Source organism: Nothoprocta perdicaria, unplaced genomic scaffold (assembly GCF_003342845.1).
Source record: "Nothoprocta perdicaria isolate Ctin4 unplaced genomic scaffold, notPer1 scaffold_80, whole genome shotgun sequence".
In the NCBI taxonomy this organism is placed as follows: Eukaryota; Metazoa; Chordata; class Aves; order Tinamiformes; family Tinamidae; genus Nothoprocta; species Nothoprocta perdicaria.
In genome coordinates this window covers 779391-802305 of record NW_020456088.1, presented here as the reverse complement: position 1 = coordinate 802305, position 22915 = coordinate 779391, and the positions used below count along the sequence as shown (strand labels likewise).

Sequence of the window (22915 nt, the reverse complement as noted above, 5' to 3'; positions counted from 1 at the left end):
CGAAATACAACCTCAAGGGAGTTAATATATCCTCTTTAATAGCACCCTGCCAGCTTCGTGTCACAAGTACTATTCTAAAATTAGAAAACACCGATTTACTCATTTTTTCTTCCCCTATCTTCTACCAATAATTGAAATGCAGTTGCTCAGTGCTGCTTGGCTTAGCACTTGCCCACACTTTCGCACATACCAAGATTCACATCTCAGAGAGCCAGATCTCTGTGAGGTGCTTGCAGAAGATGCTCGGCTTTGGCAGATGCAAGGCGGTGGTGGGCAGCGCTGGCTAGGCCTGAGCTTCACATTTGGAGAGTTTCATTTGGCTGTTGGAAGCGGGAATGAAACATGTTTGGAGAGGGTTTGATTGTGTCGGGAGCAGCATTAGCGAATCTTCTGTATCACCAGAAAACTAAGCATAGTTCATCCCAAAATCCATGCTCATTTTTAAACTACTAGCGCTGTCTTAACTCAAGAAACTTAGGGACAAAAAAAGATCAGAAAGCTGGGAATTACATTTAAAAACACTGTTCTGTAGGATTCTGCTCCAAACATCGGAAGGGCTCAGGTGGCACCTGCACCCACCTCATCCCAAAGGGACCCTGCAGAGGACACAGCCTTGGTGCCTTTCCAGAGCTGCAATATTCCACATGGAGACCTAGAGACTTTACCAACGCAAAGCTGTACAAGCAACAAACCTGATATGGTTTGACCTGTACAAGCAATAAACCTGATCTGTTATGGACATACTGTAGGAAGATATTTTCTTTTCAAGGTAGATCTTTTCTCAGATCAGAGGCAGGAGGTTATGACGTGATGCTGCACTGGGCAACCAAGAAGGAAACGAAGAGCAGAGGAGCCTTTAGCCATTGCCAAAACAAGCCTTACAATGTTAAAGATGAGTAAGTGCTATTAATTTCCAGCCTTAGTGTGGAAACGCTTTAAGCCTTGTTTCCACAGATCAGTTCCTAGTTTAATGTTGTCATACCCCAACCATTATTGCCCTTCCTGAATTGCCTATAGTCAGGAGGCAAAATATCTTAGCCAGGAAAGGTGAAGCTGCTTGGGAAAGCGAGCACTTCAAATGCCACACATATCCTTTAAAATGAACACAAGCTAGGAAGAAGTTGCTTCCAAGAAAAACAAGGAATACTTGGAGTAACAGGTTAATCTGAGTTTTGAACAATGCGTAGGAGGAGGAAGCAGAGGAAAATCTGGGTATGCTCTTTGAAAGAAAACAGCGTATACTTGCTCCACATACTGCTCCAAGACAAGAGGTAAACAATTGTAGCATGGATTCAGGTCAGCTAAAGCAAAAAGGAAGACAGGGATTTTTTAACCTGGTTCTTTTTCCAATTGCATATTGATTGATGAAATTAAAATGTATATAGCAGAAGGGGAAGGTCCAGTGCAACGTTTCAGAGAACCAGAGAGCTGAGACTAGTGACAGAGTAACATTTCTGTATGCATGGTGTATGTTCTATTCTGCCATACAACAAAAATGTTAACTGCCATCAAATTCCTGAAGTCCAAAAGAGGTAATGACAAATAGAATAAAATTCAGTTCAATTAAATATACTAAACCCTACGAGTGTGGTTCATGAGCCCTTGTTTATCATATTCAGAATAAATCCATTGCATAGGTCTCTGTATGAGAGCTGAGTGTCAGAAAAGCACTGGCTAAGGAGAACTCTGCTTTGCAGGAGGCTGCAGAGTGGAAAGTCATCAATCTCTGAGCTTTGATCATTGTGTCCCTTTCAAGAGACATTAAAATACTGCGTTAAAACCTGCATTAAAAACAAAACAAATACAAACATCTAAACCCAGCATAACTCCTGCAACCATCTTCTGAGTAGTGGGGTCATGGATATATTCTGTTAGCTCAAAAATAGCATGGCCTTGTTCCAAATCTGTTCCTGCTACAGTGATGTGACCTTATCAAAGGATTTTGCTGACTCCTGGAAGATTCCTTTATTTAATATTCTGATGTACAGGTCACGGGCTGGGATCTGACTTAAGTCCTGCACCACAGCACTATTTACTTGGATAACTCAGTCACAATGTCACAAGATGGTTAGCCATGCAAAGTGTATTTCTATCATTCATAGCAAGTTCTTCTTTGCACCCTGAATCAGCAGCATTTTGCCATTGCAATATTTAAGTCTTCCTGGCATATCCAAAGGAGTTTAAGTTGATTTTAATCACTGTGAGTATTGAAAAAAAGAGAGGAACGTAATAAAAATGAGAAGAACAAATGTCCTTGCACAGGAATGATGCTTGTTGTCCCTCCAAGGCTCCTTTCAGAAACTGCCTCTCCTCCTACTTTCAGTCTCCTGAAGGTGTTTCAAAGAGATGCAATGACTTGTAAAGCTGCCATTTCAATTAAATTGTGCCAGAACTCCTGATATATATATATATATATAAATAAAAACTCTTTGCTTATTTTTTTTTGCATAAGTGGTTTTGTTTCTGTATATATGTACATAAAAGTCACCCTGAAACTATTCATTTTGATCAAAACCTACCCTATAAACCCTACAAAGGGAAAACTTAATGAAGAAAAACATGAATATTCCTCTTTGTATTATGCATAGGTCACAGAAAACTATCAGTACATTGCAGTAATATGCCAAGGAAATTAGCCAATACTTTACTTATCCAGCACATAGATATATGCATCATTCATGCTATACCTATATTGTCTTTATTCCTCTGTAACCCACTCCCCTTCACATGTCCCCTAAGCAGAGTCAAGACCCCTGCTTGCAGACCCACACAGTGAACATTCATTACATGACGAGGTTTAGAAATCACAGCAGTTTCTTGACCTTGCTCTTTTGGGTGGTAAACGCCACCCTGCAAAAGTCATGGCCTGGGTGATAGTGAGAAACTGAAAGCGCGTGGAAAGCAATAACGAACAATTAGCACATGCCTCATCTGCACTTACTTCACTACCGCAGGTAAGGAATGGGGCTACCGTGTATCTTCCTGAAATAACATGAGCAATTTCTTACTTTTTCTTGATCTGCAGAAAAACTTGATGCCCCCGGGAGAGGTAGACGGGTTAGAATTGGGGGAGGACTCTTTGGAGGAGGACCTGAAGATCCCACTGAAGCTCATGCGGCGTGGGGAGCGTGGGGGAGACTCCTGGTATGGGAAGGGGAACACTGTTTTGGGTGAGCCGGGGCTGTGCTTAGACCTCACGGGGGCAGAAACGGGGCTGGAAGGCCGGTTCTGGAGCCCTTTGGAGAAAAGGCCTTTCGAAGGGCTGCCTGTAGAGTAGCTTTCTTCCCCCTAGGAGGAGAGAAAAAGGAAAAAAAGAAACATTAGAAACACCATTAATTCAATTCACCTTGTGCCATTAGGTCTGCAGAACTTGCCTTAACACAGTCAACACTTCTTTTTCCCAGGTTATGGATCAGCCAGGTTTCTACTTCCTCAATACCTGCCTGTACCTAGATGCCCACTTCGCCCTGGATTTTACCTGAAATTTCAACATATCTTAGTATATTTTGTATTAATCAGGATTTCTTTGCTGATTTGCCACACACATCTCTCCTTTCCCTGGAAAAGCAATAGGTGATGAGCAACCTGCTCAAGGCCATGAATTATCCTCCTTAATTGCAATGCCCTGACCTCTTCCTAGTGAATTTAAGCACTCATCTATGGTGCTTAATCCTTCATTGCCCACAGATGGGACAAGACCTAAACCAGGGGGGACTTTCCAGGTCTCTACCAAGTTGGGCAGAGCCAAACAGGGATTTTACTCTGGCCCTGAAATAGAGCAGCCTTTTTACAGGGGCTCAGCTATGACCTTCCTACCTGCTGTGTCTCCTTCGGGATATGCGCTCGCTTCCCAGCTGACTGGTGTCCCTGTGCACAACACGCTGAGCAGGAAGGTGCAAAATCCCTCCCAAAAACACCTAGGAGAAGGCTACCAAGTGCTGCATTCGGCATGAGATGTGCTGAGTTTCCAGTCCTCTGCACAGCTGCTCCCTTAACCCCATCCATGCAGAGCAAACAAGGAGGCATGGGGCAGAGAACAGAGAAAACACCAACTCCACGTGCTGTGTGTTATTCCAGGTAGATAAGAGTATTGTTGCCATGGGAGTCGAAGGACACATGTAAGATAAGGTTTGTAGGCAGAAATAATGATTTTATTCCCCGTCACGCCACATGGAGCTGCCTGGCAAAAAGCAGAACCACTTTTTATACCTGTGTGTGTATTTATGACTGAGAGAAAAGAACAATCTCAGCAACATCTGTTCTTCTGCACTGGCAGGAGGGCACCCGTCACCCTCAAGGGGACATACTCAGGAGGGATCACCAATTCTAACTGAGAACTTCCATTTCATTATAGTTTTTCCTAAAGTGACTAGCCATGAAATCTGTAAAGCTAGGAGAATGGAGTTACTTTGGTGCCATCTTTAATATTTCATGCACCTTTTTGTGCATGCTTATTTAGGTACAGGAAAATACTCACAAGAGACACTTAAGAAAAAAAAACCCTATGGAAACGCACTAAACTAATCCCAGCAATGTAAAATGTCAAAGAACATTTGTCAAATAATTGCAGCATCCCCTGTAAGTACAAGCCAGGTATAAAAGCAAATTGTGTTCAAAGTCTGCACAGAAGCAGCGGGATGTTTTTATTTATTGCCATCACAACCAGTTACTTTCTTCTCCTCGTGCCAGGCAGAAGAATTAGCTGCTGGTCCGAGCACCAGGAGCTCACTGCTAAATACTCATGTGCTTGCTACAAGATGACAAATATCCATGATTTTACTTGGGTATTGAAGAAGTATTTCCTTTATACAGTATTATTTGAGGTTGCAAGTTTTAAAAAACGATGAGGTGCCTCTCTGACTGAAAACAGCAGCAACAGTTAAGTGATCACAGCGTATATAGAAGACAATAGGAAGGCAATGTGAATATGAATGCATATATAAATATGAATATGAATGTGGTATGAATTTTCCTGCCTCAGCGGGGAATGCAGAAGAGTCCCTGCTGCATTATGAACTGCACAACATTATGCAGAAGCAATAAAATGACTCCAGTAGTGGAGCTGGAAGAAGATCATAAAGCTGGATGGATCATCAACTGCTCTTCATTCCTTTTGACTTTACTTCCTTAATTTATTACTGGCAGGTGGGCACAAAATTCCCATGTGTGCTCTTGAAACACAACTATTTTCCCAGCTGTGTTGTTGAGGCCGAAGTATCACAGTCCAGTTTCCCACACTACTGACCCCCTCATATCTTCTTGAGCTGGTGCAGGAAAACCAGCATGGTGAGAATAAGCAGACATAGGAAACACATCTAATAAATCCTGAGTGGATAATAAGGCTGTCGGAGATAAGGAATCCAAACAAACAATAAAAGTACAAAGATATCAACGCACAAATCAAGTCTAATCAAACAAATTGAAAATTACCCCAAGTACTATGACATTTCACCTTATAAATAAAAACCTCACACAAGCTCACACCTAGAAAACATCCCTGGTGCTGGCTGTGTAGACATTTGAGCTCTAAGCATGGGTTCCCTCAACCTTATAACTGCTTATGCTGTAAAGGTGGAAAACTCAGCCCTAAACATATGTGTATAGACAATACTGCCTGAAATAGCCCTAAATTAGCATATAGGTAAGGGAAGAGTATGAAGATGCAAGTGCAACCTATGCTCAATCTAATGCAATTTCCTTCCCTGTAAGGTTAAGTGACCAGGTTGAGATGAGGTCTCTGGAAAGTTTCAACACAGGAAACAGCGTCCTCAAAGTTGTCTTTTCCCACTTCACCTGGATGCAGGAATAACATAGCACAAGCCAGCGACAGCCCCAATTACATGTGGCCACCTTGCTCCAGTGGGCGCATGAGTCTTGCTGTATGACAGGAGCCAAAGCCCTTTGCTCCAGGGCCAAAAGAATGGTTCCTGACCTGTTTTATTTACTGCTATAGACATATTCTGAGCGAACAAATGCTATGTATCTTATGCTATTAAGACTCCACAATTCTCAAGGTCATCAAGAGCTTCCTGTAGAAGATCCTTCCCTATGTCAGCCCTTAGAGGGGCTCAGGTACATGCTGGGAGAGATGGCAGAAAACTTCTGTCTGCATCATTAACAAATTTCATTAGCAGCCTTCTGGTTTTTATCTGAGCTGCAGTGGCCACAACCAGCCCTAGGAGGGAGCCTGGGGAAACTACACTAGTGCCCTGCGTTGTGCTCCAGGCTGCAGATGTCCTTCCATAGACACAATGTCTTCCTGGGAGGATGCCCCTGTTTCCCACTTCAGGAACCTCAGAGCACTTCCCTGGATCCCTCACAGAATCACAGTGTGGCTGAGGGTAGAAGGGACCTCTGGAGATCACCTAGTCCAAGCCCCCTGCACAAGCAGGATCACCTCAAGCACGTTGCACAGGATCAGCTTCCACTCATTCTTCCCTCCCCACATGTACCTCCAGCTGTTTGGCTCCCACCAGAATTACCTTTCCATGTACCATTGGATTCACAGTGCTCTGTATTCCTGAAAAATCTCTGTCTCCAATTCAGCTTCTTGTGGATTCGTATTCACCTTCAGAATGGTTTGGAAAAACTGCCTTGAATAGGGAGCAGCTCCAACTTAGCAACCTTTCAAAAACCTTTCAAAATTTAAGTTCAAGTTGTGAAAGGCTCCTGAATTCTCCTCCTTTTCTTTTTCTCTAATTTTGAATAGTTAGGATATTGATGGAACAGTTGAGGCTTGTTTTGCTTTTATAACAGGGAGTTATTTGACCTTTATTATGTCTTCCACTTAAAAAAAAAAAAATTACAGAAAAAGAATAGCCTCCCACTACCCTTGACAGAGACAGTAAACACAATTAGAGACAATACACCAGATAGAAGTCTGCACTTATTTCCTGCCCTTCCACTGAATCTCAATAAAAACGCTCTTTGATAAACTTAATTGGATGATTCTCTCATTCTGGGGGAATAAAAGAGCTCATAGAGTCATAGGAGCTGCCTTGATTAGGCTGAAGGATAATGAAGGACGCCCTCTCCCTGGCGCCCTGTGGTTGCATTCGCCACCGTTAGCATTCTTTGTCCCACATGAGCAATAACAACGGAGGTGACAAAGTGTCTTGCAGGATCAGAGATCCTCAAGATCCTCAAATTAAAATGCAATGATGCTTCCCCAAATGAAAGCACAACGGGATGAGGCTAGCTGATGTGGGAGGCTGTCAGGCAGCCCCACACTGAAAGAAATGGAAAATTGAAATGCTGGGAAAAATAAACCAGAGGGAGATTTATTCAGTTAGTCAGTGACAGGGGACCTAAAAACTAGAGAACTGTTGGTTCTCCTCACTGTTCCAAGGGTTCCTTGTGCAGTTTCCATTTATGAGTCACTGGGCAAAGAAGAAAAAACAATGCTGGGATCAGAACCAGTCCTTCAGCATGAGAGCTGCTTCTCAGTTCTTTCTTTGATCCCAGTTCATCAACATTTTCCTTATTTATTGACAGCAGAACTGCAAGGCAGTGCCAAATACACTAGTAACACAGCCTACTTCTTGCCCTCTTGCTTCAATTATACATCCAAAAAAAACGGTCCTTTAGCCACAGTATCATATCCCAATTCCATGTAGACTTGAATCTACCATTACTCTCAAAATCTAATCAAAGCCTTGAGAGACTTACCAGAAGTAAAGTCAAATTTGTTCCCAGGTGTAACTCATCCCAATTTGGCCCAACAGAAATGGGCCCTGCTCGCTTGCAAAATGAGTTTTAAGTGATTCAGGTCATGCTGCACCGGAGAGTTTCCTGTTTATTACTTACCACTTTCTTCCACCCATTTCTTTATAAACCATAAGAGTTACCAGTGATGAGTCTGTATTTCTTTCAAATCACTCATAAAGCGCTATGTAATACAGCAACAGAATGTTTTGTCTGCCAAGAAACAAAATTTCTCTCCAGTCCCAATTTACTTTATCTGTTCAGTTTTTATCCACTTTAAATAGACTCCATGTCTTTTATTATCATTCTCATTTCTTAAATCAAAGCCTCCTGCAGTAGGAAAATCAACAGATTTTATATGCATGTGATATCAGTCCTAGCACATTTTTTCACCCAAATTTATAATTTCATTTAAAAAAAAAAATGTGTTTAATAAGGACCCTTTGTCATTAACTCCAATGAAAATGAGTCTATTGTAACACAGTCATTAATTACCCAAGATTAGATATTTCATTGTTTTACCTAGGACTAAGGTTAGACTGGCAAATCTGCAGATTTTCATAAGTGCAGAGGAGTAAATTTTCATAACTGGGAGCATTTTGAACGTTAACAAAATAGTAACTTTTTTATAGTCTTTTTAAAATCATTTTATAATCTTTACTCCTGCTCCCAATTTTATTCACAATCCCCACCAATCTGTCAGAGAAAATCCTGCCAGTTATTTCAAAACCCTTTTATCTGAGTTACTTGTATCTCATTTAAAAATTTCTAGCTTTAGCACCTCTAGTTCTGAAAATACTTAAATCATTGCTAGGACAGAGTCACCATCGTCATCCAGGACAAACATCTCACCCCACACAAAGAAAAGAACTTGCAATGAACACTTATTTTCTAAACTTTATTTTCTATTTTATGGTAGTTCTATTATTTCCATGAAGGATGGATCAATATAGCTCTTCAAACGTCTTTTCTTCTTCCTACCCTCTGCTCCCTACATATTTTGCAAGTTGTCAGCAGATGGACAATCTTTTTTTCATGCCACTTTTTTCTAAACCAATTTGCAATCCCAGGCTTTCAACCAAAAGCAATGACTATTGGTTTCCCGCCATTTCCACATCTGATCCTGCAATGTACACTCGAGACGAAGGACCTGTAAGCATTCAAGGTGTTAATATCTCTAAAACCAACACTGCTGTTTTGGTGCAGAGGGGCACTCATCGCTGACCGCTACCCTGCCACACCAGGCTTGCCTCCTGTTTCCTTCTTCCTTATCGTTTGTGATTTCCCAGGTCTCTGCAAGGCCCCTTTTCCACCATCTTCTTCCCAGACTGAGTTCTAGGACATTCAGCTACTTCTCAGCTTCTGGTTATCCTTATCTGTACTACTGTGTTCAGTTATCCTCTAAGGTCCTTCTAAGAAGGCTTCAAGTCATTTAAGGACAATCCTAGGTAGAAGCACTGACCAATCAACAATACCAGTTACTTTGGAGGAAACCACCAGTATTAATGTACACAGTCAGGATACAGGACAACACGGAATATCTACCACAGGCGTAAGAGCTACAAGAGCTACCCTTATGCATCACATCATGCCAAAACTTTCCATAGAAGAGTCCTTCAGAGTAGTGTTTTTTACTCTCTACTTTGAAAAGAGAAAGGGGAAACCTGAGGGAAGACCTGAAGGGGAAACCTATTCCCTCCCAGGCATTAGGTCATAAAAGAAGGAAGAATACATTGCTCTCTACTCATAATAACAACTATGTTAGAGGTAAGTGATTAAGCTGCCGCACTACCACATCCCTGGCAAAAATATCCTGTCTGAACCCGAGCAAATAATTTTCTGCACTTCAGTTCCCTAGTTGTACAGGAAGGTTTATTGTCATAGGATAATGATGACAGGCATTTCATGGTTGAGTGATGAGAATTTTTGTGGAAAATGTTAATATGGTTTCTAAAAGCCAGTCACAAAGTCCAGCCAAATTAAATTAATGGCAGCTCAGAAAGACAGCCTGAGAACTGCTCTCCTCTGCCTTGATCTATAGCCCAGGCAACAGAGAAGTTAAGTGCAAGGAGAGAGACATCCTTGATTAATTGCTACTCCCCAATAAAAAAGTGAACAGAAAAATGAAATATTGACTTTTTTAATGCACAGAAGTTACACATTAGATTGTGATTTCAAACTTGAATAGAGGACAACTATTTGACTAGAAAGTGAACAGTAACTCAGGCACTTCTGCTGTAGCCTCACAAGGGTTGGGAAAACTTTTATTTCACTCCTATTGAGGAGAAAAGTGATGCCTAGCATGAGATGCATGGACATGGATTTTATTGGATGATCTTATTAGAAGTTGGACTTAGTCGACTGTTTTCTTACCCCTTTTTTGTTCAACAGGGATCTAAGTACAAAGTTAGAAAGTTATAAAAAATAATGATCTCACACGCTCAGTCATTGAAGTATAACAAAATGTCAAGCTCCACTCTGGCTATTCCAAAGTCAATCTCACTTCTATTAGGAAAATTTTAACTAAGTTTAAGAAGAAGAATAGTATGAAACTGCAAAAAGAAGTGACTATTGAACAGCTATTTTAGTTTCCTCCAAGACAACATTCATCAAAAGAGAACCACAGGACCACTAGGAGAAAAAAACAGGGACATCATAAATGCTAATAGGGAGCTTTTAAGAGACATCATATACTACAGCACATAAGCAAGAAAAGTTTTAGAACATTTTTTCAGAACTGAGACTCATGTAGCTTTCTCACCATTCTTTGAAAATAGCGACTGGTAAATGGAGAAATCAGGTTTTAGCTAGAAACACCATCCCTCTTCTGGCATGACAACCCTTTCCAAAATGTCATACTGTTGACTTTATTCAAAAACATGAAACAAGTGTTTTTGTGCATCTCCTTTACTTTCCTGGCATCTACATGATTCCCTTTGTGTCCATCACGGACTCCTACCTCACGCAGGTCCAATGCAGAAAAGCACAAGGCCAATGTTACACTCAACTACTCATGGATCACAGAAGATTTCTAAACAATTGTCCCATCTGTGAGGTGCACAGGAATAGAAACTTGTGCTGTCAAGAGAGCTAAATTATTAGTGTTCTAGATGCCGATTAGCTTCACTAAGGAGATATTTATTGCTTCATCTGCCTTGAACTACAACTGCTGACACTGTGACAAATAGCCTGTAGCTGGTTTAATCTTAACAGAGGTCCCATAACCTTGTCGCAAGTCCAGCTGGTGTGTAGCTACAGATCAGTTTTCTGAGTAGTCACTCCCTCCACAAGCCTACAACTTGGTTGGTAAGAGCTTTACCTTTAGCTGACCAGCTTGTATTTCAAAGCTCTATGAAACCTGTGAGGCCAAGGCCAAGACATGAACTTCAAAGAGCCCACCTACAATTCCTTATACTGTGAAAACATGTAGGTGCTGTCTAACAATTTCTAAGATTATCCATTGAATATGTTTCCCTGGTTGCTTTAAAGCAAGGAAACTCTGAATGTATTGATTTAATTTAATAGCAGGCTTTTGGAAAACAAGGCGTAGCAATGTCCATATCCAGCAGGATAACCTTGAATTAATCTCATAACCCAAAGGGGCACCTTCCCATCTCATTTAGTGCTTTGGCTTCAGCAAATGATCCCAAATCATTTCACCAGAGCCAAGGATGGATAGATCAGGATGAAGGAGAGTGAACAGTTAAACAAATCCCATCCAGTCAGAGAGCAGTAATTCAAGGAAAACCATCCAGCAGCCACAGACGCCTATTTAGGAACTCTGTTGCTGTAGCAACACCACAAATTTTGGTAGCTTACCATATCCCTAAGAATATGGTTGTGCAATATCACTTCATTGAATTACAGCAGTGTTACACATAACATCTGCAGTAGTTAAAGCAATGTCTCCACAGCCACTACCATGCTTTAAAGGCTACACTGTCTAAGCACAGTCATGGTAAAGTCTTCTGCCAAGTCACTACCTTTGCCCTGGGGTAACTCTTCAAAGAGGTTATAGGTAAAACAGGTAAAATTAAAACTTGATTTTTTTGTAGTAATAAATTGTGCTCATTACGCAGGGACTCACACACTCCAGTAAGGATGAAGCTTAGAAAATACACTACCTTGCGAGCAGCATTTTTGTCCGTGCTCTCTACATCACCATCCAAGAAGGGCATGGCAAACGAGCTGAGATCCTGTCAGGAGAGAGAGCAAAAATTGATAACTTGTATGAATGTCTTGAATCAATTCTTCTTTCCACAGATATTCCCATAAGTCAAGTCCTCTGTTTTAGTTCTGAAATGCTCACTGGTTTATCCATATCCATTTACTGGTGAGTAACAATTTGGGCCCTAATGGTTCCCCTTGCCTTGGAGATCAATGTGACAAGTTAACAGAGAGTCCTGAGCAGGACTCGCCCAGCATGACCTTGCAAAAGGCACTCAGGCTTTGGACAGCCAGTGTGGGTCATGGGCTAAAACTCTCAAAGGGAGTTACCACAGAAAAAGTCACAAGAAATTACAGTCTAAATATAGCCACTTGCTCAGCAAATGGCATATCTTGCCTTTAGTGGGGAGTGCAACCTTATTTTAAAGAGTACTTATGGCAATAAACAAAACTCAAGTGAGGGTATTGCAATGTTGTGAAAATATGTAACAGATATTCAAAGCAAAGCAAAGCAAAGAAGGAGAAGACAGAAAAGGCAGAGGGAAAATAATCAATTCATTTTCACAACTTAGAGAGACTCACATAATTGTGTGGGACTAAAGAAAATAGAACCATAAGACAAGGACACATGCTCATCTTCCACAAAAACAAATGGCAATTATATTCCACCTCCTGCTGTCTGTCCTGTTTACGCTATTTTGTGTTCCACCCCTGGGACTTTGAGAGAGACATAATGAAATTTTCTTTGCAAACATCGAGTTTAGCAGCATTTTGATCAAAAAAGCAGATACTGAGTGAAGACCAAGACAACCAAAAGCACCTGATAACAGGTGCCAAGGATCGCCAAACTTCTCCTTAACGTAGAATCTCTTTGATGCAAGGCATCACCCTTTAAATGCAGTGATTTAGTCTTTCACTAACACAACACCTGCATCCCATTTAAAATTGCTACAACATAAATAAATAGCAATTTCACACTGGTTTAAATTGAGATTAAATAGAGTTTAATTAAAAATTACCACTGGGTGAGAAGTTTGCACAGCTTGCTTACCAAAGGACTTCAGAATTCAGAACGGCACAGGTCTAATCACATCACATTGTGTAATCATACTAAATCCAAATATGCTTAAAAATGTGTATAACTCAGGCATAATCCTTACAAGTGTTTGAAAATATTCTGGTTATATAATGAACAACAAAAATATGGAACAAAATATTGAATTACTGGAACTGAAGCACATGGGAGTAATTCATGCCAAGTTAAAAGAAAAGCAAAGCAGCGGCTACACTTGGCCAAACTGGCCCTGAGTCGCTAGGCCATAAACCAAAGTATTCATCACAAATTATTATGCTTCAAGCTCCATCTATACAAGTTCAATGGGAAGTCTTTACAAAGCATCAAACTACAAAGTACCAGCAGAACCCTATAAAACGTCACCCTCATTAGAGTGTTTTGACATATGTGTTTCACACTGCAGTCATTTGCAAATGCAAAGCTAAAAAAGTGTCTCAAAGCCAAAGGAAGAGTCATTTTGTTTGACTTCTTGAAGTTTCACTGTTATCAAGGTTTGAGAGAGGCTGACCCAGGCACCACAGGGTCTTAAATAAAAGCTTGTGTATCAGTTGGCTTACTCTTCCATTTGGTAGAGACCAGAGATGACTTACTCCATACAAAAGCCATCTGTCTATAAACAGCATTTATAAACATTGTTAATAAGTATATTACTATATTACTACTTCATCTGTTACTACAAGACTTAAGTGATGAATCTCCGTGAAGAATTTTAAGAGCCCCTAATGGAGAGAAGAATTTTAAGAGCCCCTAATATTTACTTTAATTTTGCCATGGGATTTACCAATACTTTCTTCTACCCATCTTTGGTAGTGAAGAAGACAAAATCTCACGTGTGCTATATCCTTTTCCATGGAATAAATTAAGGGAATAACTCTTTTGAGCCCCACATATTAATGTTCCTATGCTACTACTTTTTGTAATTCACATGCTGTTCAGAGGGGCTGGAGGCTGAAGAAACAGGATTTAAGTGGGCACTTATATATAAGCCTCAGGCTTGAATAAGCAAATTAGGAAATCTGGAAAATCTGGGAAAGGAACAATAGCTTCTCTTTTGAGCAGAAACCTTCAAAACTAGAAAGTGGTAGGTATAACTATTTCCTTGGGACCTAAACTTCAGTTGCCAGTTACAATCTCAAGCTTAAAAATATATGAATATTGTATTGTAATGATTAAAAGTACCCTGAAACCCACTTGATATTTTTCTTTTCTGATTTGTACATCTCAAATATCATGAAAGTACACTTATTTTTTTTTCTGTGTTCAAATGCAGAACAGTAGACCTCTAGTTCTAAACAGAAATAGCTGGAGCTCTACTGGAACCTCTCTGCATGAGACCTTTCTTTGCTAACACTGTGCTAGAGAATACTTCAAACAGGCAGATAAGTGAGCCTCCAGTTTTGTGAAAGAGTCTCCAGCTGAGGCTACTGCCTGCCAATTTTTCCATCTTTCACTCCCTCATAGGATTCTAGCTGTAGTGAGATACATTTACAGAAGGAAAAAAGAAAAAAAAAAAAAAAGACATATTTCAAGGGCCAGGCTGCAAACACTACTCTCAAATCTGACCAATTTGTTAAGCAAGGAAAAGTTAGATACTTCTTTCCTCTTTGCATGTAGTTCTGCAGAATATAAAACAGAAACTTGTTTCTTCTTCCTGTTCTTTTTCATCCAGAAGCATATATGACTATATGATGAGCACATGGTTAATGTATCTCTTTTTTCTATAGATAAAAAAATAGTATCTCTTAAAAAATGATAAGAACTGATTCAAAGGTATTGTAAAACATCAGCAGTACATCTTGATTGGTGGTCTGGCTGCTCTGATCTTATGCCAACTGATAAAAGAACAAATGGCACCCCTCCTGTATCTGTCAGTTTTAGCATTACATCCTCTGCTAGAAATCTGTAGAGACCAATGACTGTGGTAACCCCGCATAACTAAGAAAGACAGGCAGAGAACACAGCTCATAGGGATGCTAATTTGGATTTAAGACTATGCCAAGTTTATTTTGAAAGGTTTTTGTTAGTTTTTCTATTATGTTCCTGTTCCTCTCCCTCCACTCTGACAGAAAATCCTCCAAACAGTGAAAAACGTAATCGCAGTTGCCTCATTGGAAAATATTCTAAGAGGCAGGGCAAGTAAAAGATAAACCACCATACACGGTACTTCTCCATTGGAAGGGCTGTACATAAGGTACGTGCTAACTGAACTGAAACATTTAGAGAAAAAAGGATTTTTTTCTTCCAAAAAGGTGAAATTTAGACTCTCAATTCTGAAAACTGCCTTCTGTGATATTTCAAATGTAGTGTTTCTTCTTCAGAGAGAGCTGCTGATATCTCATTTGCTCATGGCTGAAGGAAGAAGGGAATCTCTGAGATCCATTTTTTTTTTCAGCTGAGCTCAACTCTAATGCCAAGTAAGATATAAGATCACTTTATATTAAAGTGATGCAGTGCTGTGATTTTCCCTCTCATTTTTATGACAATGGCAATCTCAGGCAGCCCTTCACGTTACTCAGTGTTTTCTACCAGCCAGATATCACTTCTCTCATCCTCAACTAGAAGAAAAAGACTTCTTGTACAGTTCAGATTTACTTTACAGCCATAGGGCCACTTCAAATTTATTTCATTCCTAATTGAAGTTGTCACAGTAGCTTGTGTTATATTCACTGAAGGATATGGCTGCTGGGATATCAGAGGCAGAGCTGCCTTTTCCAGAGGACTGGCAGAGCTCTTGCAGAGCGGAGCTGTAGCCCTGTGCTCCTGCTATCGGCTGGTGTCTCACTGAGAGAGAAACAACCCACAACTGCTACTAAACAGCTGACTTTCCACGACATTTTTTCTTGTTAGAACAAGAGACAACAGTCACAGAGTTTTATGCCTGGCTCCAGCAGAGACATGGAAGCAGCAGACAGACACAAAAAAGCTTATAAACTATTTTTTTTTTATTAGCCTCGACTGCTGTTTTATTTTTTCCAGTAGATAAATCAGCATAATTCTGTCTGCCAGTGTGCTTACCTTTTCTTCTTCTTCTTTTACACTTTCCTCTGGGAAAGGGTTGGACACTTGGAAAGTTACTGATTCTTCACACTACTCCTGAAAAGAACTTCAAAATATTTCACCTCCAAAGACGAGACTAATTTGAAGGTGTTTATTCTGTGGAAGACTCCTAAAGGAGAGGTCTTTGCTCCCAAAGAAATGAACATGTCATCTCATTCCTTCTCAACCCTTCTCTTATTCCTTTCATGGGTCTTATACCAAAATTCTTAGAGCTACTTAAAAGAAAGAAAAATAAAAGTTTGGTTCTTTGATTTCTTAGAAAAACAACGGCACATAAATATCCCTTTTGCAGAGCTGTTTTGGAGAGTAGAAAGGAAAGACTGTATTTTAGGATACAGACAGCTGGTGCAGCATAGCCAAATGGCAAGAGGAACAAGATCTGGTTGGCCAAGTCAGTCTTCACCTTTTCCAGAGAGTTTCCCTTCTCCTTTCCGTGCTAGTGAGGGCTCCTGCCAGAAAGGCTGGGCAGATGTGGGCCTTCTCCTATACTTGATGTGCTGCATTGAACCTTCCAAGAAAGCTTAAGAAAAAGCCACTACTGGTCTGCAAATGCAAGAAGAACTTATATTCAATCACTTTTTTTTTTTTTCCACAGTCATGTTACTTAGAAAGGATGGTGACTTTAAGATAAAATAATATGTAATTATGTAAAATAATATGTAGAAAATAATATGCAAAAAGGCCTTCAGCTCAACAAAAGAAGCCACAGGATCTCTGCATGAAGACTTGTGTCTAACACAATAGAGGCTTGATGATTTTATGAAGACATCTCTAGTGTTTCTGTTCAAGAGATTACAGTACATATATATGACTTTCAAGAGTGTAAATAACACACTCTTGTAACTGTCCTATGCTAAAAGTTGTATGGATAAAAATATACTAACATTTTTTAAAGGTGAATTCTGATCAAAATATTGGTTTAAACATTGGTCATGTTTCAGGGGAGCACCAGGTCCTAATGCCTTCATGGCAGCCCAATGTGCCATCTGTGCTGGAAGGCGGGTGGCCTTTGCTATAAGCAACTTCAAACAGTTTCAGCATAAGTAGCATCACACAGTCTTGCTGTCACCAACGAGACATGATTTTTCCATTCCCCTGTCCTTTCTATACATGCTAAAATTGCAACAAATTCAAGGATGTGAAATTACTCTCTTTCAGCACAACACAATCCAAGCAGCAGGTAACACATTGCCAAGACAGCTTTCCAATACCGTGAGACAGCTCCTTTAATCAAAGAAAGAAAATAAGATACTGAGAAATTAAGCTAAGAGTGCTGACAAAAGCCCCGATCTTGCAAGGCATTGCTAAAGACTGCACTCCTCAGCATCAGCACCTAATAGGGCTCTTGGGGGTCTAGCCCTCTGCTGTCACTAGTGAACTATGACTACTTCAAATATCCTTCAAATATCCTCCAAGCAAAGAGATAGGCTTTTTTTTTTTTTTTTTTTTTTTTTTAAGCATTACTGTGGTATTTTTCTTTAGGCTTAACCAAAGCACTAGCAGCTTTTGTTAGATCAACCTTGAATTTGTATTTATTGCAAGCGCAAATAAAACTCTGAGTAGCAAATACATGCCTATGATCTAGCCCACAAGCAGAATCCAGAGCAAATCTGAACTCTTAGGAATAGAGGGAATAGCTTGCAGCTTTGATTGAATTGAAGTGTTTCATTTTTGAGAACAATCCTATCTAGAAGCCTTGTGGGATTTAGATCACATCACTCGACTATTGCACAAGGAAAAATTCATACCTGATGTACGCAGAAAATTTTGTCCTTTTTATTTTTGTTGTTTTGATATACTAGGCATAATATAGCGTAAGGCTTGCTACGTTGTTTTATTCCTTCAGGAGAAGATTGCTCATTGCTGTGCTTTTCTCCCTCCCCCATACCATCTAGACTGCAGCATGTGTTTTGGAGAGAGATGTAAGTCGCACTGTGAGACTTTAGGATGCTGGTGACTAAGTCTCAGTATGACTCAATGGGAGTGGGCAGTAACAGATGTACAAAGCTGGTTAGATTTGGGGAAGCCAGCTTAGTACTTCACAAGGCTCTTTCAATTTGATTTCTGTTAATCTTAAGGCTAGTCACATAAAAAAGAAACAAATAAAACAAAATAAACAAAAAATCAGGTTGGTCTGGAGAGCTTGACCTCATAGAAATGAGAGGAGCAGACTCTATATTGTCCACTGCCAGAGGATGCCCAGAGGCAGTTCTGCCACCTGGGTGACTGTTCAGGAACAGCTCTGCACACTTCCATGTCAAGGTGGCTACGGCATCACACTTGAAATAACAGAAGAAAAACATCTAAAGAAAATGACCTGTCTGGAAGAAATATAGAAATACAACTTGAAAAGTTAGAGAATTACAGCTGGTTGAAATCCAACCTAGATCTTAGTCTGCAAAAATCATCATCCATCTGGGGACAATGTCTTGTATCAAAAACTTAGCAGTCCCAGCTTAGCTTCTGCTGCACAGGAGTCTGAAGCCAACTTACATGCCATTTAAAGGCCCCCACAAAGGTTGCAGCAACAAACAGAAAAGGACTGAACAGCTACTTAAGTCATCTCTCCCACTCTCTCCATGTTATCCGGTTTGGGTTGCTACTACGTTGCCTGAAAGAGAATTTTTAAGAGAAAGGAAGGAGAAGTAATTTCTAGTAACTCCTTGATGTTTCCCTAAGAACACTCCCCAAACTGCTCATCCTGAATTATCTTGATCATGGGATACCGCCAGCCTCCTTCATCATTTCTAAACATCCTGACTAACTCTGACATTACTAAGTCCCAGCAGTCTACAAATCTATCTTTCCTTACAAAGTCTTATGAGATTTGTAACAAACTCTACCATTAGATTTTGGATTGGTTTTCTCTCAATTTCAAACTTTCATCGCTAGAACACATTCCTACACATCTTCATGGCAAAACTGAATTTTTCTTCCAAGACCCTTGGTTTCTATCCAGGAAGCCCCACCATGTGGGTTTAGTCCTTTGAAAGGACGTGGGCACAGCCTGGATAGAGCCCTCAAGTCTTGTGTGAGATACAACCAGTTCTCCTTGGGAGTCCTACGAGATGTGTAATACTCAGAAATATTGGGATGAAGAATACTGCTCTCTACCTAAAGCCAATCAGTAAAGTACAGAACACCACTCAGACCATCTCTAACAAAGCAGAATCAGATCCCCTTGTACACAATAGCCTTGGTTTGTCAGCTTCTTCACACTAAGAACCACACAGTGCTGTGACTGACAGCATGTGTATTGAAACGGCAGATGGACAACCAAGCTGAAGCATAAATAACAAAATGTCATTAAAAAAAAGACAGAGAGAAAGCCAGAGAACAGCAGAGAAGGCAAATCAGAGAAGTAAACAACAAAATTATCTATATTCTATTTAACACCATGATCCACAGACAATCCCTATGAGGCCAACACACATCCAGTCTATGGGAGAACTTAGTTGCCTTTTTCATGTTTTCATAATTTAAAAGGAGAAAGTTGCCTACAAACTGGGGAGCAATACTGAATGCTCCGTGGACTCTGTTGGCCACAAACACATGATTAAATCCTATTCCAAAGTGCTCAAGCTAAGACATCTTTCTCTGGTGAAATATTTCATCCAAGAAATTTGCCAAGTTAAGAGAGTCAAGACAAAAGCAGAAGATAACACCTCTCAAACTAGGAAAATGTGGTCTGTTAGATGACAAAAGCATTAAGGAACAACCAAAAGATACACTGCTATAGGCAGTGAGAGACTGGAAACCCTTCAGATGGCACATAGCACCAAAAGAATTGCTTTACAGTAGTTATATGTTTGTTTTACATAAATTAGATATAATATCTCACCATATTCACGAAGAAAGTCAAGAAAGGCACAAATGTTTCTGTAAAATGTAACTTTGGCCACCGCGAGATGGCAGAACCACAGGAAACAAATGATAAATTTGCCAAAACATAACGAAAATACTTAAGGCATGGGGGCATTCTAAAAGGGATTCAAAAGAAGGGTCTTTCATGAGTCTTTCTACATCATCTCTATACTTCAGCTACTGAAAAGTCACTATATTTTGCATTTTGATAATTTCCCTCAATGCTTTAGGGGACCATGAGGAGATTTCAGAAATCATTTAGAGAATCACTACCTCAGAGAACAGCAAAACACAGCAAAATCAGAATTTTTTTTTTTAAACATTTTTTAAACATTTTTAAAACGTCCAACTAGAGATTTTAACTGAGGAAGACTTGTTGCCTTCTGCCTTGCATAATTATAACTAAAAAAGGTGAAGTTCACACCAGGCAGAAACTCTACTGCAGATACACGGACTGGAGCTGTTCTTCCAGGGCCCCTCATTTAGGAAGACCATTGCTTGCGGTTTTCTCTTTCCATGCTTTTCAGTTAGAAGCAAAAGAACAACTAGGCGAGACAAAGAACAGACCAGCTCTGTGCTTGGCGAGCTGAAGAGCTGGACAGGAGCTCACAGGAGAGGATCCACGAAGCACGTGGTGAGGACAGCTCCTCGCTTCATGCATTTCTGCTATGTCACTGCAGCTACAGAAAACAATTTCATGCCTGCAAAGGTTACAGATGCTTTGCTATAGCTCTGCTTACAGTTTTAGCACCACATACAAAGCATCTCTCTTTGTCTTTCACAGGCTGGACTATATTTATGTTTTATTTCCCTAAAGAGTTCCTTGCCATTATAAATTCCTCCCTAGTTTTCCGCATGGATCTTTCCATTTATATGTACATTTTGCTGAGGCTGACAATATAAAAGAATCCTCAAGGACAGAGGAAAGATCAAATTCTCAGAGACAATCTAGAAAAAAAAATGTCTCAGTCACAGTACAAGGCTCAGCCTTAAATTCAGCTTGTAGGTCCTTTGGCTCCCACCCTGGGCTTCAACTCAAGAGATGCTGAGAGTTGCAGAGAATAAAAGTGGTGCCTTTATGATTTATTTTTTCCCAGTTAGTACTGCCATGCAAAACTAATACACTATGCTACATCTTTCACCCTATGGAATCCAAGCTGCTTTACAAGCTCCGAATCCAGTCCAGAATAACTTTACATCTGCACTTAAGAGATCCTGCAATGGCAGGATCCACCCTGCTCCCTTGCCACAACCACCCGAGGAAGACTTTCCACAGTGGACCAGCTTGGAAATAATTCCTGCATGGAAAGGGGAAGGTCAGGAATGACACGCATTCAGCTCTTTCCAAGCACCATACATGTGATACTAAAATCTTAAAGCAGGTAGTTCCCCAATAGGCTTCTTTCAAGGACCTTAGCTTTTATTGGTATACACTGTTTTGATTTTATTTCCCCAGAAATTCTCCCTGGTTCAGTAAGTACTAAACAGCCATGTTTACTTCTGGCTTCTTTAATAACAGTCTCCAAGCACCTCATTGGAAAGAAACCATCCCCCAAGCAGGGAACAAACCCAGGAGAAGCAAAGCAGCGTTTTCTCAGGGGAATTAAACCCAGGAGCAGGTGAGCTTGAGACCAAGAGCATTTGTTGCTCTTGTTTGGCTTTCTGCTTTCGTTATACTACCAACAAATAAGTATATGCAAATAATACACCCCTTAAATTACATTGGTGATGTTTTCTCACCAAAACCAATCACTCCTATTTGTATTAATTTGCATATAGAACACGCTCTCATACAGGGGAATACATATGGCAAATGTATATAATTATACTGTTTGTATATATATATAATGACAGCATGTGTATATGTATATATATACATGCAGTATATACATACATATATATAGCATTATCCACAGTAGCCCTTTTGATTTAAGGATTTCTAGCTTCTGAATCAACTGGTCACTGGACTTACTTGGCTGGTCACACATGCTAAATGACACCAGGATTTTCTCTTCCTGCTGGAGAACCAGTTTGCTGCCTGAAGCAAATCCAGGCTCAAGGTGATCTCTACTAGTTCTGTGGTTTACCTTTAAAGCTTTACACAAATGTTGTTTTTCACTTGCCTGATTTCTTCTGCATAACTGTAGAACATCCTAGACACAGTTTGAAATAGATACTGAAGCAAAACAAAGCACAAATATTATTCAAAATAAATATATTTTTATTGCACTCTCAGTAAGCCCTGGAGAAAACCAAAGTGCAACCGAATCCCATTCTTCTGGGTTTCCTGCTGCCTCCCTTTTGATCGAGTCGGCATTTTGAACAGGGTTTGTCCCAATGTCAACACAACCCGTTTCATCCTCTTTCCAGGCATTTCCTCTGCTCACAGATGCTCTTGGCCTCCAAACTCCCAGTTTCAGCAACTTCACATCTCTCTTGGCTCCCAAGGGTGCCCTAAGCCAGTTCAGCCTCTCTATTTTACAGCCCATTTCACATTTGGACCATTTGCCCCATGCAGGGACTAGAACTCTCAGACCATGGCAGGTAATTTCAGTCTTTTCCAACCTGCCCTACACCAGAATTGGGGGATTTCTATCAGAAGCAGTGACCAACAAGCCAAACAAGCAGGAACTGGCAAAATACCTTTTATCTTGCTCTAGATTAGATGCCAATTACTATTCACCAGCCTCCTCCCACCACCCCACTAATGTGGCACCTTCAGACCTGCTGCTTCAAGTTCTACCCTAGGAAAGGGTCAACATCATCCCCCGTGGACATTCATTATCCCAGGCCCATAAATTAGGCCCATTAATTGCAGTGCAAACTGGCATGTGCTCAGCATTTAGCCTGAGAGCAGAAAAAATGGGAGAGATGCACATGAAGCCTGCAGCATGCATGTTTACCTGGATAATTTTTCATCAAATATCAAAATAAAGGCAAATAACAAAATAAGGCTCCCGAACAATGAATATTCCAACAAAAAGGGGTTTGAGGGTTGCAAAACTAACCCTGGCAGTTAGTTTCTCAGCAGTTCAGGCTTCTCTTAGA

At 40.3% G+C, this 22915-nt stretch overlaps 1 protein-coding gene across 1 annotated transcript in view; it reads right to left on the bottom strand.

Moving 5' to 3' along the window:
* Nucleotides 1–22915, bottom strand: part of PRKAG2 (protein kinase AMP-activated non-catalytic subunit gamma 2) — a 186196-nt gene that overhangs the window by 112925 nt on the left and 50356 nt on the right. Inside the window, exons 2-3 of the mRNA XM_026051911.1 lie at nucleotides 11829–11900; nucleotides 3009–3288 (exon numbers count right to left, since the gene is read on the bottom strand). Of these exons, the coding sequence (XP_025907696.1) occupies nucleotides 3009–3288; nucleotides 11829–11900 (352 nt within the window). The remainder of the gene's footprint in view (nucleotides 1–3008; nucleotides 3289–11828; nucleotides 11901–22915) is intronic.